The sequence below is a fragment of the Bos indicus genome, chromosome 16 (genome assembly GCF_029378745.1).
Source record: "Bos indicus isolate NIAB-ARS_2022 breed Sahiwal x Tharparkar chromosome 16, NIAB-ARS_B.indTharparkar_mat_pri_1.0, whole genome shotgun sequence".
Lineage (NCBI taxonomy): Eukaryota > Metazoa > Chordata > Mammalia > Artiodactyla > Bovidae > Bos > Bos indicus.
Genome location: NC_091775.1, coordinates 44,619,260 through 44,634,669, shown reverse-complemented (window position 1 = coordinate 44,634,669; position 15,410 = coordinate 44,619,260). Strand labels below are relative to the sequence as shown.

General features: G+C 52.4%; 2 protein-coding genes across 17 annotated transcripts in view; one reads left to right on the top strand and one right to left on the bottom strand.

Moving 5' to 3' along the window:
- PIK3CD (phosphatidylinositol-4,5-bisphosphate 3-kinase catalytic subunit delta) overlaps positions 1-4,770 on the top strand; it is a 61,929-nt gene extending 57,159 nt beyond the window's left edge. For 8 of the 11 annotated variants that reach the window (XM_070768253.1, XM_070768252.1, XM_070768255.1 and 5 more), the window contains 5 exons: positions 265-432; positions 1,193-1,316; positions 1,465-1,610; positions 1,818-1,950; positions 2,618-4,770. In XM_070768253.1, the coding sequence (XP_070624354.1) occupies positions 265-432; positions 1,193-1,316; positions 1,465-1,610; positions 1,818-1,950; positions 2,618-2,755 (709 nt within the window). In that variant the 3' untranslated portion in view covers positions 2,756-4,770. Of the gene's footprint in view, positions 1-264; positions 433-1,192; positions 1,317-1,464; positions 1,611-1,817; positions 1,951-2,287; positions 2,573-2,617 lie in introns of those variants that run through there. The other 3 variants (XR_011560817.1, XR_011560818.1, XM_070768254.1) reach the window with 3 other exon arrangements.
- CLSTN1 (calsyntenin 1) overlaps positions 4,454-15,410 on the bottom strand; it is a 76,029-nt gene continuing 65,072 nt past the window's right edge. For 2 of the 6 annotated variants that reach the window (XM_070768256.1, XM_070768258.1), the window contains 9 exons: positions 12,624-12,701; positions 11,179-11,336; positions 9,969-10,117; positions 9,294-9,520; positions 8,579-8,749; positions 8,117-8,262; positions 6,974-7,109; positions 6,255-6,439; positions 4,454-5,984 (listed from right to left, as the gene is read on the bottom strand). In XM_070768256.1, the coding sequence (XP_070624357.1) occupies positions 5,790-5,984; positions 6,255-6,439; positions 6,974-7,109; positions 8,117-8,262; positions 8,579-8,749; positions 9,294-9,520; positions 9,969-10,117; positions 11,179-11,336; positions 12,624-12,701 (1,445 nt within the window). In that variant the 3' untranslated portion in view covers positions 4,454-5,789. The remainder of the gene's footprint in view (positions 5,985-6,254; positions 6,440-6,973; positions 7,110-8,116; positions 8,263-8,578; positions 8,750-9,293; positions 9,521-9,968; positions 10,118-11,178; positions 11,337-12,623; positions 12,702-15,410) is intronic. The other 4 variants (XM_070768257.1, XM_070768259.1, XM_070768260.1 and 1 more) reach the window with 2 other exon arrangements.

Here is a 15,410-nt window from a genome sequence, read left to right as displayed (position 1 = left end):
GTCACTGGGATTTTTCTTTTTGAACAAACATGGGCTTAGCCAAGGTGCTGACTTTTCCTCTCTGCATCTTGGGTTCTGGTATGACATCTCTAAGGAACTTCCCTGGAGCCCTGGGAGTCAAGGGCTCCTCCCCATACCTCCTCTTTTGCAGCAACTTGAGTAGCATCTCCTTTGGCTTTTGTGGGCTAAGCTCCTCAGGGTCAAGCAGCCCTTGGGACAGCCCTTGACCACTATGTCTGCCTGCCCCTCCTCCCACCCGGCTAGGATGACCCCCTACGGCTGCCTCTCCACTGGGGACCGCACAGGCCTTATCGAGGTGGTGCTTCACTCAGACACCATTGCCAACATCCAGCTGAACAAGAGCAACATGGCGGCCACGGCTGCCTTCAATAAGGATGCTCTGCTCAACTGGCTCAAGTCCAAGAACCCTGGGTAGGTTTTGCGCCCTCGGGACAGACAGCCTCTCCTTCCCAAGGGGTGGAGTTTGGGAATCAAAGGCAAGAAGGGCCTGTGACAGTCTCTGGGGTTTCTTGCTCACCCGAGGACCATCCCATAGACACTGTTGAGGGGTGGGGCAGGTCTCTGTTCCCACAGGTATAGGTTAGTTACTGCCATGTAACAACCACTCTGAACTTTGCTGCTGCCGCTGCTAAGTCACTTCAGTCATGTCTGCACCAGGCGCCTCTGTCCATGGGATTCTCCAGGCGAGAATACTGGAGTGGGTTGCCATACTCTTCTCCAGGGATCTTCCCGACCCTGGGATCTTATGTCTCCTGCATTGGCAGCCAGTTTCTTTACCTCTAGCACCACCTGGGAAGCGTTCCCCCACCTCCAAACTTTAGGAGCATAAATCACAAATCTGCAACTTGAGCTGGCTCAGCTGAGTGGTTCTTCTGCTGGAATCACTCATGCAGCTGATCTCATCAGGTAGCTTGATTTGCCTGGAGGGTGGCACATCTGGGGCCTCTCTCCATATGGCCTCTCTTGCCTTAGCTTCCCTCTGTAGCAGTGAGGAAGGTTCAGGAGCCGTAAGGTGCCTTAAGGACCCAGCTCCAGAATAAGCCCAGCATCACTTCCTCCATGTTCCATTTGTGCAAGCAAGTCACAAGGCCAGAGTAGAGGGAAGGGCACAAGGACTTAGTAGAAGAAGCTGCAAAGTGGCGTGGCCATGGTTTCCATCCCCACCCCCCAGGGAGGCCCTGGATCGAGCCATTGAGGAGTTCACCCTCTCCTGTGCTGGCTACTGTGTGGCTACCTATGTGCTGGGCATTGGCGATCGTCACAGCGACAACATCATGATCCGAGAGAACGGGCAGGTGGGTGCCTGTTGGCTGGCCCCAGGCCCTGGCCTCTGTGCTCTGCACAGAGCTGCCAGCAGTACCCCCTCCAAGCCCTCCCAGCTCCTTTGGGCCAGGCGCCCTCCTTTCTGACTCCTTTTCAGTCTTTGCTCTCCCCTCCCCTCAGCTGTTCCACATTGATTTCGGCCACTTTCTGGGGAATTTCAAGACCAAGTTTGGAATCAACCGTGAGCGGGTCCCGTTCATCCTCACCTATGACTTTGTCCACGTGATCCAGCAAGGGAAGACGAATAATAGTGAGAAGTTTGAAAGGTGGGAGTGCCTTAGACCCCCCGTGGTGCTGGGGGCCCCAGGTGGAGTCAGCTTATCCCTGGAGGGGTAGTGCTGGGGGTGGGTTAGAGGAAGCTGGGGCTTTGTGTACACGGCTCTTTCCGGGATAAGAGTGGGCCGGCCAGCTGGCTGGCTGGGGTGGAAGTGGCCGGAAGGACCCAAAGCCCCCTCCCCGGCCTCTCCCTGCAGGTTCCGGGGCTACTGTGAGAGGGCCTACACCATCCTGCGGCGCCATGGGCTCCTTTTCCTCCACCTCTTTGCCCTGATGCGGGCGGCAGGCCTGCCTGAGCTCAGCTGCTCCAAAGACATCCAGTATCTCAAGGTAAAGGCCAAGGCAGGGCCCCATCGGGCAGGAGACCAGGGAGCCCGACTTCCTGAGACCTCCCAACCCCCAGGTGTGATGGACCCACAGGGCCCACTGGCCTGGGACCTGGATCTGGCAGGAAGCAGCCGGCATTAACCCGTGTTCTGCCGGTACCTCCTCTGGCCCGCCCGCCGTCCCCCACAGGCTGAGGGTATTTCCACTTGCACGGGAGGGTTCCCTCTGTGGTTAAAAGATATTTTTCCTTCCTGTGTCTTTTCAGTTTGTGAGACTCTGGGGTGGGAAGTGAAGGGTGGTGGGGCCACAGCCCCTGCCTGGTGTTCTCTTTGGTGCCCAGTTCCCGGGATGAAGCCGCTCCCCTGCTTCCTCCTCCGGCCAGCTTCCAGTGGAGAAGGCCAGGTCCTCTGTCCACATGGGGCTTTGGGGCCAAGACCTCCTGGCACAAGCTGACATGTTATTTTGAGGATGGGTTGGGGGGCTGCCTTGCTTTGGGGTCAGAAGGAAGAAGCTCTTCCCCGGGGAGATGCTGTGGGGTGCTCTCCTGACTCCTCTGTGAGGAGGGGGTGTTACCTGCCCAGAGAGGGCAGAGGTGCAGGGGGGGCAGGGGTCCCTGTTGAGCAGGGCCCAGCCCGTCAGGGGGACACCCACTCCTTCGGTTTTGCCCCAGGATTCTCTGGCATTGGGGAAAACGGAGGAGGAGGCTCTGAAGCACTTCCGAGTGAAGTTTAATGAAGCCCTCCGGGAAAGCTGGAAAACCAAAGTGAACTGGCTGGCCCACAACGTGTCCAAAGATAACAGGCAATAATGGCCCCTCCCAGCCCTGCGCCTGGAGACAAGCAAACTCAGTCTTGGGAGGCGAGCACCCTCAGCTACCCTCCAGGGCCAAAAGGCTGGATTGCATCCTTGGGAAAGAACCTACACGACTGCCTTTTGTTTACACTGGTTATTTATTTATGACTTGAAATGTTTCAGGAACTGAACAGCCATACATAGAAATGCATCCTAGAGCGGGGGTGGGGCGCTGTCCTCCGCGTGCCCATCAGAGCCCTGGGCTTTGATGGGAAGACACTGTGAGCCGCACACCTCAGGCTGCATCTTGCCGAGGGTCTATAACCTCAAGTCTTCCAGCTGGTGGATCTGGAGCCAGCCAAGACTCCTCTCTCCTGCCTGGGGGCTGCCTCCTCCCCAGGCTCCCACTGCGCTGTACATGTGTCCGCGCCTGGCGGTCCAGACAGGGCGCCCACGCCTGCTCACCACCTCCACCTGCGTGCTCTCCATTGACTGAGTTCTGGGCAGCTCCCAGAGGCGGCCTGGGTGCCCTCCGGATTCAGGGAGGGTACTTCTGGATACGGGAATTCTCATCTCTGCTGTAAAGCGATTTTGTTTGCGGGTAAGAAAAAAAAAGGTAGCCCAACTACTTACTGACCTCTGTAGCTCTGGGTGAAGGTAAGGGGGATGGCCCTAACCCCCGTCAGGTTGAGTGCATGCTGGTTCTCAAGCCACATTAGAAAGACGGGAGCTTGACTGAGCTCACCCTGGTCATGGATCAAGAGGCAAGCTGGTACAATTGTGCAATTGTGTGTAACCTCCCTCTCCCTGAAGCAGGTTTTAGGTAGTGAAAGACCTACCTCCTCTCCGAAACACTCACTTTTGAGACTCTGCCCCCAGGACCTAGGTAGCAGAGGCATGAGTCAGGGGCATGGGGGCATCTTTTCCTCGGACAGTACTTAGCCAGAAAATGGTTCAGGCTCAGCCTTGGGTACATCTGAGGAGCCCTAGGAATGCAGGTCCCTGGGCCTCTGTCGGCCTTTTGGAGCTCACTCTGGAGACAGAGCTAAGAATCTGGGTTTCCAGCAGCCCACAGGTGGGCATAATAGAATCAGCAGCTTACTGGGGACCCACAGGGCGACACCACTTACCTCTCAAAGGCCTTGCAAGGCTCAGCAGTGCCAGAGGTTAACTGCCCTCTCAACAGCCCAAGCATACAGCTTCCAGAAGAGCCTGGGGTACTAGCCTGTTTCTCTGTTCATTAGAGGTGGCTGAGCGGCACCGGCCGTAGCAATCCATGCCACCCACAGAGCTCCACTGACCAGACCCTGGTTCCCAATTAAGTGCTGAATTCATCAGACCCATCTCACCTGTCTGGGAATAGGAAAAGCTGAGTGTACATCTGTCTATTTATTTAAACGAGTCTGTGCTTCCTGGCATGGACAGCACAGTGTGTATACACAGCAATGCTTGGTTTGGGTGCATGGCCTGTGTGCCCGGAGAGAAAAGTATTTTCTATGTTTTTTTTAAAAAACCATTTGATGTTTCCGTATGTGGAAGGTGAGTTTGACATAATTGATGAAGGTTCAGACCAGTAGTCTGAAATCTTGAAGTGAGAGGTTAAAACAGATTAAAAGAACAAAAGCCTTTGTATGTTATGTTCTTGGCTCAGAAAGAAACCAAGGGAATGTAGGATTCAAATGAAAATGAGACCAAAAAAAAACCGCTCTCCCGCTGGAGTTAGAACCAGACTTTATTGTATGTATACACTTTCTGACCTATTGTCAATATACACATCTGAAAAGTGATACCACGGCCGCTACAGACAGCGAGAGAACGGTCCTGTCTCCGCATGAGCGTCTACCCACGGTCTAAACAGAGCAGCTACGGTGACAGTACATGGAGGGGTGGCCACACATGACACGGGACAGCTGGCAGTGTCCTCGAGACTAGCGGTTATGATCACAGCGTAGTGTTCAAAATTATTTCCCCCCAGTTTTAGAAATCTAAAATTTTACATGTACATTAAAAACCAAGTGCTGTAGGGTTTTAGCTCCTGACTGCTGTTCTCTCCTTCCACCACCTACTGGGCGTGGGTTGTATCCCTGGGGCGGGCTCTGGGAGGAGGGGAAACAGCAGTTGCTTGGGAATGGAGTGCTGCCCTCCGGCCCCTGGGCGTCATTTCAGCAAGGTTCTGAGTATGGATTCCCCTAGGCCTGTTGCTGTCTCCAAACCAAGTGGTTAGAGGGTCTGCACCATCTGGACGGTCAACATGCACTCTCACCAGCAAGGAAAACTACATCTATTTGGTACGGACCCCAAAGCTGCACCTCTGTGAGGAGCTGCTGGTCCTTGGAGAAACGAGTACACACAGCCAGGGACCCCAGCTCCCCTCAGCCCTATGCCAAATCAGAAATGGGTAGAATCCCAAAGACCTGACCTTTTCCAGCCTCTGAAGAGGGGTCCCTGGCCCGGTCCCCTCCTGCCAGGCAGCAGTTTTGTGCCTGTCTCTCCTCATCCTGGGTGGGGTGGGAGGTGGGGGTCCTGGGGGTCTCGGTCCCTCCCACGCTCAGTGTCTCCACTTCACTTTGCATCCAGCCCTGGGTTACACTAGCACAAAAGACACGAGGAATCCCAATTTATTTACAAAATATTAAAAAGTCAGTTTATCATCTACATATTAGCCCCATTCTGCCATTTTATACATGCACTAGTGTGGAAAAATAAAAACTTTAAAAAAAAGAAGAAAGGATTACCAGGTGGGAGTGAGCAATTCTAACCCTTTGTCAAGGAGTCCAGTCACTGCAGCTTTTCTGGAGTTGAGCGAGCGTCAGCTCCTCACATAACTTAAGAGCGATCCCGGCGAACGGGAGGAAGGGGGGTGGCAGGGGAGGGAGCCTACGGGCCTACACACCAAGCAGGGCAGAGACTGGCGGTGGGGAGGGTCTGCAGACCTACTGGCCAGAATGACTTTGTACATCATGGACCCTGGGGGTGGGCAGCGATGGCAGCAGAGTCTCCGGAAGCAGGAAGGAAGACGGGGTGGTGGGGGCTGGTGGGGGGGGGTGCGCTCAGTAGCTGAGGGTGGAGTCGTCCCACTCCAGCTGCTGCTGCCGGTTCGCAGTCTGCGGGTCCCCGTGCTCCCCCTCGTCCTCCTCACTGCTCTCCGACTCAGCACTGGTGATGTCGTCCTCCTCGTCCCCATCCTCACTCTCCTCTTCCTCCTCCTCCTCTTCCTCCTCACTGCTATGCTGGTCCTCGTATGTCTGACAAAGGGACAACCCAACTGACCGGGTGCTGAATCCAGCCAGAGAGGCTGGACTAGGCTGGAAGAAGCCTCACCACAGACAAAGGGAAACAAAGCTCTGGTCACCACCCACAGTGTGACCAGGACCCTGTATCAGGCCCCATAGGCCTCACTTTAATTGCAGGGTCGTGGTAAGGACCACACGAAGCACAGGAACGTCGGTGGTGGGGGTGGGGGTGGGGGTGGGGTGGGGTGGGGTGGATGAGCCTCCCAGGGGCTCCACACCTACCTCCATGGGGTTCACGGTGATGGTCAGGGCGGAGTCATCCCAGTCCATTTCATTCTCTTTCCCGGTGTCCTGGTCCCGCATGGTTCTCTGGTGTGCAGCCCGGATCCGGAACACCCCCAGGATGATCATGAAAACCAGGAAGCTGACGCACACCACGATGACGACGGTGGCCGTGCTGGGCACGACTGGGGCGAGAGGAGACAGGACGGCTGTGATGACAGGACCTGTCCTCGGCCCGTGTGCCCTGGGCCTCCCTACTGCTGGCTCCATCAGCCCCCAGAAAACAGATCTCTGAGAAAAGGCTCAGTGCAGGAGTTTGACCCCTTGCTGCCTTGTCTTTGCTCCAGTTTCCTTGTGTGATGGGGAATAAAAGCTGGGCTGGCCAGTGGCTGTTCTGAGCCAGGGGGAAGTGGGTGCTGAGCTCACAGCAGGAGTTGGGGCAGGAGAAGGCAATGGCACCCCACTCCAGCACTCTTGCCTGGAAAATCCCATGGATGGAGGAGCCTGGTGGGCTGCAATCCATGGGGTCACTAAGAGTCAGACACGACTTCACTTTCACTTTTCACTTTCGTGCACTGGAGAAGGAAATGGCAACCCACTCCAGTGTTCTTGCCTGGAGAATTCCAGGGACGGGGGAGCCTGGTGGGCTGCCATCTATGGGGTCGCACAGAGTCAGACACGACTGAAGCAACTTAGCAGCAGCAGCAGCACAGTCCTACCTGCAAACGGGTGGGGGTTGGCCAGGTTGTGACCCGAGAGGTCAATGAAGGAGCGGTGCTCGGGGTGGACAAACTGCGGTTGGGCAGCTATGTGGCTGGCGTGCTCCATGGGGTTGGCTGTGTGGATGACATTCACCTGCAGAAATGGAAAGGCAGCCCGGATGTGTGTGGGGAATGGATATGCACTTGACCAGCACCACCAAAGTGGGCCCTGGATAGGTGCTGGTGGGTGGAGAAAAGGACAGAAGAAGCCAAGGAGGGTGTTGTAATGATCTGATGTTCACACAGCCAAGAAAAAGCCTGCTCTTGTAATAACTCATTTTTATTGTGCCTAATAAAATAATTCATCCACAGCAGACTGGAGGAGAAGGCCTAGCACCACCAGTGGCCCTTTACCTTGGGTCATCTGAGAAGCCTGGGCACAGACCATGTCCCTCTTTTCTCAAAATCACAGCCACACGAAAGAGCACAAATCATAGGCTTTCTTTCTTTCAAATCTGCTACCCTTGGCTCACAGAACACCCTCGTGGACTCTTCAGCCTTGTGAGTCTAATTCTGGGGCTGTGGGGTCACAGTGCAAGTGCTCAACTGCTGAGAATAACTTCTGGTTCACTCCTCTGGGGCACAGAAGCTCTGAGTGACACTAGACATGTCAGAGTGGCCACGTGCCCCCTGGCCACCTGGGCCAGAGTCACCATGACCACGTTCCTCGCAACGCAGTCCTGCCCTGGGCAGAGCATTCACTCCTAGCAGGGCCAGGCCTCTGCAGAGAACCTCCGGGCACTGCTCCTTAGAAAGCAATGTCAGATTTCAAGACACACTCTTGCTCCTCAGCCCAAGGTATCAACCGCCACTCAATCCTGACCACCTCCCTCCAAAGCCCCTCCAAGTCCCGGGCTGAGGGAACCTGTGAAAAGGGCACCGTGCCGGATCCCAGCTCACCCCAAGTACAACCTGTCACCCTAAACCCGTGTAGGTCTAGCCTGAAGCAGTACCCCCAGGTGGAAAAGGTGACCCACCCCGATGAACCCCAACAGTGACCACTACAAATGCCCTGGAAATCAGCATTTGCAAACATCAGGGTCGTAAGTGGGTGCTCATTCACCATGCCACTGGCCTTTCTCTGCAGAGGCCGGCTCTCACCTCCACCTGGAACTCTTTGCTGACGTAACGACCATTCAGCTCAGAGCAGACAAGCTTGAACTTGCGGTCAAGCAAGGACCTGGTGTGCCAGTTCCGATAGCGCAGGAGGTGTAAGATCTCCTCATAGCTGGCCATGGTGTCAACACCTGCGGGCGAGGAGGAGACAGCAGTGTGGAGTTAGGAACACAGGCTGCAGGCAAACGCAGGTGGTTCCCAAGGCACTCAGCCATGCCTGGCTGTCCAACTGTGGGGTATCTCCCCCTCCTGAAGGGCGTGTGCCATAACGTGCCCAGACATCCACCCTTTATGGGGATGGGGCACCAGGCAGAGCTGCCCTCCCCTCCCCATCTGGAAGCTGGCAGCCACCACTCGGCCCAGTCAACACTCTCCCTTCCCGCCCCATCTAGGGCTCCCTCCAGGTTTTGAGCTGGGAAGACAGCTCCGAGCTGTCACTCTTCCCACCTGTGAAGACCACGCCCATGTCAGAGCTGCTCATTTCGATGCCCTTCTGCTGCAGGCGGGCCGCGTCCACCTCCAGGCTCTCCTGCTCTCCATTCAGTTCTTCTCCCTCCACTGTGACCTCACAGGTGTCCAGGTCGTGCACGATCTCCTCTGACACCAGTGACTCTTGAACTGCAAAAATAGCCCAACCGGAAATAGCAGAGGCCGTGGAGCCTGGAGAGGAGGTCACAGCAACGGCCTGCCTGCTCATCCTCAAACTCACAGAGCCCTTTTAGGGACCATGGATGGAGGTATGGGACAGTCACTTTCAAGAACTGGGGGTGTTTTATGCGTCTAAGGAGGACTGAATGAATAGAGAGAAGGTCTGAGAATGGGGGGCGGTCTGTCCTGCTGGGACTGCCAGCCAGCAGGAGCATCCCCCAACTGCATCCCCTGCCCTGGTCTCCATCCTCTCAACCGCCAAGATCTATCTGACTCTGATGTCAAGCTGGGAAAAGATCAAAGAACCACCCCCTCCCCCAATAAGTGGGTTTCCAAAGATCAGAAGGAGCTCCAGCCCACAGTCAGATTTTAGATGCAAATCCAAAACAGCACAGAAACATTCAAGTTTCCAAAACCACAGAGGAAAAGGGCAGGGATTTTTCCCTGGCAGCCGCAGTGGGTTTCAGCTGCACAGTTTAGAGCTGAGGCAGGGGCGACTGTTCTGGGCTATCACCTGTCGGGTCCTCATCCCCTTCCCCTTCGGGTTCCACTTCTCTCGTGATGGTGCTGATGATCCGAAGCTCGGGGAAGAGGAAAACCCCCTCCGAGCTTTCAAATTCGGAAGCCGCTCGAGCAAAATGGTGGATGCCGCTCAGACTGATCTTGGGCTCTTCTGGCTGCAAAACCATTATGTAGCCGTCCACTGGGGGGATGGAGATGCAGGTGGCCTCGTTAAAACACCTGTCAACAAGGAAGGGGAGGGGAGGGTCAGGGCTTGAAAAGATGACTTCTCAGGCTATACTCCCAGAGGAGGAAATGTCATAGGGTCATCCAGTATTCTTGCCTGGAGAATCCAATGGACAGAGGAGCCTGGCAGGCCACAGTCCATGGGGTTGCAAAGAGTTGGACGTGACTGAGCACAACACACACACACACACACACACACTGCAGGCCACACAAGGGTGCTCGGAGGTGGCACAGGCAGGATTCCACAACCACCTAGGGGACAAGACGCTGGCCACTCCCAGAATGTGCTTCCAAACATCACTCAAAGTTTCTGGAAACAAGTGACCATAAGCTTACAGAAGGGAGGCTGGTTTGTCCTAAAAAACTTAAATGCACATGTTTTCTTCTCAAGGATCACTGGGCAAAGACAGACAAGATTTACTGCTAACAAATCAGCACCTACTTGACCGTGCTGGTGATTTTGAGTCTTCGGATCCCTGGGGTGGGGAACTGTCGTGAATTAAGGTAGGAAACATGCTGCATGGCCTTATCAAGCTCCCCCACGTCCTCTCCCTCCAAGGTCAACGTCGACTGACTAGGGTTGGCCTGGATCTGAAATGGCACCAAAACAGACAGGAGAGGAGTAAGGTTGTCTGCAAGGAGGTGAAACCATGAACGCGCTGACAAAGAGAATTAGCTTGGGATTGATGTGAACTGGTGACTTAGGAAAAGAAAAGCTTGTAGAATTCCAGTGACCATGACCCTATGATACGACAGTAAATATCAAAGGCGCAAACAGATCTGTGAAATTAAGAAGAAAAAGAATGCCTGGTCTTTGTTCCTGGTTTCTGGCACGGACCTCCTAAAACCCTTGGAATTTCTTGAGGGATAGGAGCATCTTTTGTTATTCCTGATTAAGCCCCTTTCAACCACCCCAGAGTTTACCTTAATGAGGTGACTCTTGGTGGAGCCCTAGATAGTTTCTGGATAGGGACTGGTTGCTAGAGAAACAAACCGTGTGGTGAGAGTGGACCTTCAGTCCTACCCTTGAAGGGAGAAAGGCTGGAGACTGTGTTAATTGATCACAGTGGTTAATGATTTGATCCATCATGCTTATATAATGGAATCTCTACAAAACCCCCAAACAACAGGGTCTGGAGAACTGGGTTTGCAGACACAGCAAGGTGCTGGGGGGTTGGGGGTGGAAGCCCTGTGCACTCCCCTCACCCCAGGCCCTGAGCATCTCTTCCACCTGCTTGTTCCTGAGTTGCATCCCTTACAATAAACCAGTAACTGTAGTAAAGTGTTTTGTGGGGTTTTCTGAGCAGTTCTGCAAATTATTGAAACTGAAAAGGGGGAGGGGTTTTGGGAACCCTGGACTTGCAGCCAAGCTGGATGGAAGTGTGGGTACCAGGGGCCTGGAAGCTTGTCTGGCAGCTGAGGAGCAGACGTCTGGTGGGCTGTGGGGCCTAGTGCCCAGTCAGTGTCAGGATGGAAGTAGACTATGGGACAACTGGGGAGCAGGGGCCCAAAGAGCTGGAGAGTTAGGGTGTGGTGCCAGAGGTGTGAAGAGTAAAAACAGATCAACCAGTGCCAGTGGCCTTTACACTTGAGGTCAAAGAAGGTGTGGGTGCAGGGGAGTGGGGTGCCAGGCAGGGGGGTGCCTGTGTTACCTTGACACCTCTGCCATTGTCTTCGGGGGTGTGCAGGTCTAGCCCCTCTTTGCAGGTATACAGACAGTCAATCACCTTCTTATCTGTGAGCTTCCCAGAACGGATGGTCAGGCCAGCCAGATTACCTCGGAAAAACTGGGTCATGCGCAGGTCACCACCTGTGGAACATGGGGGAGGGAAAGCAGAAATTGTGGGGGCAGCCTGGGCCTCCCATCTCACTTTTCAATGTGGTGTTACCGGTGGTGGTGGCTTGATGGGTGGACATGCGGGTTAGTTCCTATCAGATCCTGTTAGCCTTGCAGCTGACATGGAAGCACAATGAGGAAATTAAATGGTTTATGATCATGCATGTGGCCCGGAGAAGAGAGGAGCTGGTGGTGATGTGTCCCTCACCAGAAGCCCAGAGGTCCCATGATTGTGGGCCACTCCCCAGTAAGGGTGGTCCATGCTGCACTGGTCACCATGGCACGCAAGTGACATCTTACTGGTGCTAGTCTCTTCAACCACTGCCTTCTCAGTCAGCTGGATCAGATGCTGGGCTGCCTTTTTAAAATTTATTTATTTTTGGCTGGACCATGTGGATGCAGGATCTTAGTTCCCTGACCAGGAATCACACCTGGGCCCCTGAAGTGAAAGCGCTGGGTCCTGACCACTGGACGAAAAGGGAATTCCCCTTAGGTTGCTTTTTTCTAACTGAGCATATTCCCAGAATACATACAAACTCGGGGATGAACATGCACAAGCAGGAGTAGAAAAATGAGTGTTAAAACCCCATCCTGCACTTAGAAGCCTAGTATCAAGGCCACTCAGATGGCTGTTTCACTGACTCGCAGCATGCCTGTCTCCAACTACTGAGGACAGCTGAGGAGAGTGAAGATGTTATAAGAAAAAGCCAGAAAGTGGCCCTTGACAGGCTGTCACAAAGAGCCAATATCAGGAGGTAGTAAACCCTGTTCCTACACTGAAGGAGAAGAGCCTGACTGTCAGCAGCACGTCTCAATCCTGACAAGGACATTACACGCAACATCACTGTTAGGGATTGAGATCTCTAAGAAACATTATTTAGAATTTATTATCGGGCAGGACAGAATATCTAGACACGAGTCTTTTCCTGTCTGGTGGTTCAGACACACAAGCAGCAGGAGGTAGCCTCCCAAGCCTTGTCTGTGAGATTTCAGCAAGGTGTCTCAGGCAGTGGGATGGGGTGAGATTTGATGAAGGGGGTAAAAGAAACTCCCATTAGTGCCTCGCATGAATGAGTCATTTGCTCTCACTTCAGCTGGGATCAGCACGGGCAGAAAAAGGAAATCCCATGATGCAATGGGGCAGCATAAGGCAAAGCAGCAGCTCAAGACAGTGTCTGGGACCCAAACGCAACTGGGGTGTCGCATGCGGAATGGGCAATGAATGGAGGTCTTGTCTTTAAATGAAACACAATAGTGAACCGTAGGCAAGAGTCCAGGGACCTGCGGAGGCCAGAGGCACAGGCTCAGTTTCATTGTCACTTTCAACTCCTGAATACTCTGTAGAAAAGCAAGACAGACAATATAAAAGGACCAAGAGGTTAGGCTCTTCAGAACTGGACCTTGAAAATTAGTTTCGAAAAGTTACCAAACCCAAAGAGAACACTTCGCCTCTCATCCCTCTTGACACACTCCACCTGGATGAAGCTTGTACATCATCACCTTTTACCACCCCAATGCTTCTTCCCATCCTTTTAAAAAAAAGTTTAATTGTAGTTGATTTACGAAGTTAATCTCTGTTGTTCAGCAATGTGATTCAGTTACACACACACACACACACCCTTTTTCATATTCTTTTCCATTATGGTTGATCAGAGGATATTGAATATAGTTCTCTGGGCTATCCAGTAGGACCATGTTGTTCATCTTTTTCCAGTCTTTTATTTTGCCTTCCTACAGCCTCCTTGCCAAAACACAAGTTGGATTCAAAATAAGACGGAGTGAAAGCCGTGTGCTCAATTCACTGATCTCTTCAACCTGCCCAGGCAGGACCCAGCCAGATGGTGGCTGACGTTGGTGGCAGAGACGGACCCCATGCAAATGGCAGCCCTCCTGGACCACAGTGCCAGCCTTCCTGATGGGGACACACACATCAGCATCCAAAGGGTGCTATGTAGTGAATGTGTATAACTTTTGAAGGCTCAAAAGGAGTACATAATTGGTTGAGACTTTGACTTCCAAGGGACAGAGGAAGGAAGGCATTTTAAACCAGTTTTTCTGAACAGGAAGGGAGTCAGAGATTAGGGAACTTAACCCAGAGAAACATACTCAATCAGTGATGGCTCAGGGACAGCAGCTGCTGTCCCCACCAGTGTTTTGGGTCCAGGCACACACCCACCCGATAAGAGGACAGAGTCTCCACTTTCAAGACTGCTTCCCTGTGTCCGCCCCATCTTGCAGAACAGGCCTCTCCACCTTTAGCTTTAGCTGCAGATGAGTGGGCTCCAGACCAGGTGTGCACAGGTGAGCCCTGGGGCTCACATAGATCCTCTGTCTTCACAACCCACAGTAAGAACTGATGTTTCTGTTGATGCAATGAGGGGGCCTAAAGCCTGAGTTCCCCATAGTGAATTTGAAAAGAAAGGGATCTCAAATCCCCTGAAAGGAAGAAAGGAGATCTTTTTTCCTGTTAACTACAATTTCTAAAAACTTGTGTTTGGTTTGGAGATCTAGGGAGATTTTTCTGGCTGAGGATGCCGAGAGGGCTGAGGTAGAAAGAGATGAGAGAGGGTGAAAGTGACGGCCATCTGACAGCAGAGGCACCAGGACACGAACAGGAAGGCAGACTGGAATGTGAGGGCTTATTTTAACCCATGCAACAAAGTTCTCAGAATACAAAATAACACTTAGGTTGGCTCTTGTATTCTTATTCAAGTCTTTACTGAGAAATTGTGGAAGCTAATATGAACTGAAATTTTAAGAATAAGAAAAACTTCCGATATGCCCAATAATTTATTCCTCACTCCTTGGTCTCACGTTCTCATTTCTTACAACCGACTGTCACCAGAATTAAATCTGGGAATTCACTGAAGAAGTTCACTGTGAATACTGTCGTATTCCTTTTCATTTGAAAGGATCTGCAGGAAGATTATGAAATTCAATCCTCCTAAAAGCAGCAAAACTGTCTTGGAAACTGTTGTTGTTCAGTTGCTCAGTCGTGTTGGACTCTGCAACCCCACGGCCTGCAGCATGCCAGGTTTCCCTGTCCTTCACCGTCTCCCAGAGTTTGCTCAAATGATGTCTTGGAAATTAGGCTCTTTCATAAATTTCTAGTCTAACTCCAGGTACAACACTTCCACAGAGAAGGAAAAGGAAGGCTGATTTAGCAGGTACATGTGATGATGACACCCTGCAGTCACACAACAGAGTCAAGGGCAAGGGTTGGAGGCGGGACCCCATGAACCTCAACGGCAGACCAGGAGACCTGTCAACTTGGGTGGGAAAGATCACATGCTTATTTTCACTAACTTCTAATATTTAGTTTTCCCTTTCCTTATAAATGTCAGCTACAAATGACAAGAATATTGGAAGAAACCGTGACTTTGCAAATAGAAATCATGTCCCATTGCATCGACAAGCATTGTTACAAAGCCCCTTGCTATTCTGACTCACAGCAGTTAACAGATGTGCCTGATCTTCACATGTGAAGAGTGGCGCAAATGTTACTATTTCACAAATAAGGGCTTTTAGTACTTGCATAACTGTATGTACTTCAATCTAATTGGTCACCTTTGAAATCCTATGTATTTTATTTTATAGGGTCATAAGAAATTATCCTTCTAAGAAGGGATCCTCAGGCTTCCCAGACTACCAGAGGAATCCATGGCACAGAAAACGTTAACACTCTTCATTCGGTGGATCAGAGACCCCGGCCTGAGTGCACCAGCTCCAGGGGTTCAAACCCTAGCGCCATGTGATCAGCTGATTAACACGGCTTGCTTCTTTTCTTCATCTCAGTTTTTCAGCTGTGAAATAGGGATAAAAAGAGCTTCTGCCCCACAGACGTACCACTTAGAATTAATGAGATAATGTATGTTAAGCCATAAGCACACAGCCTGCCACTTAGAAAACAAGAATAAGCTGTACTGTCTTGCTGGTGATTGTCATCACATCCCATCTCGGTCTTTCGGCAGAGACGCCCACAGACTCTTCTCCAGTCCTCACTGAAGTGCTTCTACCAGGCTACCAAGCACAAACACTCTGATGTGC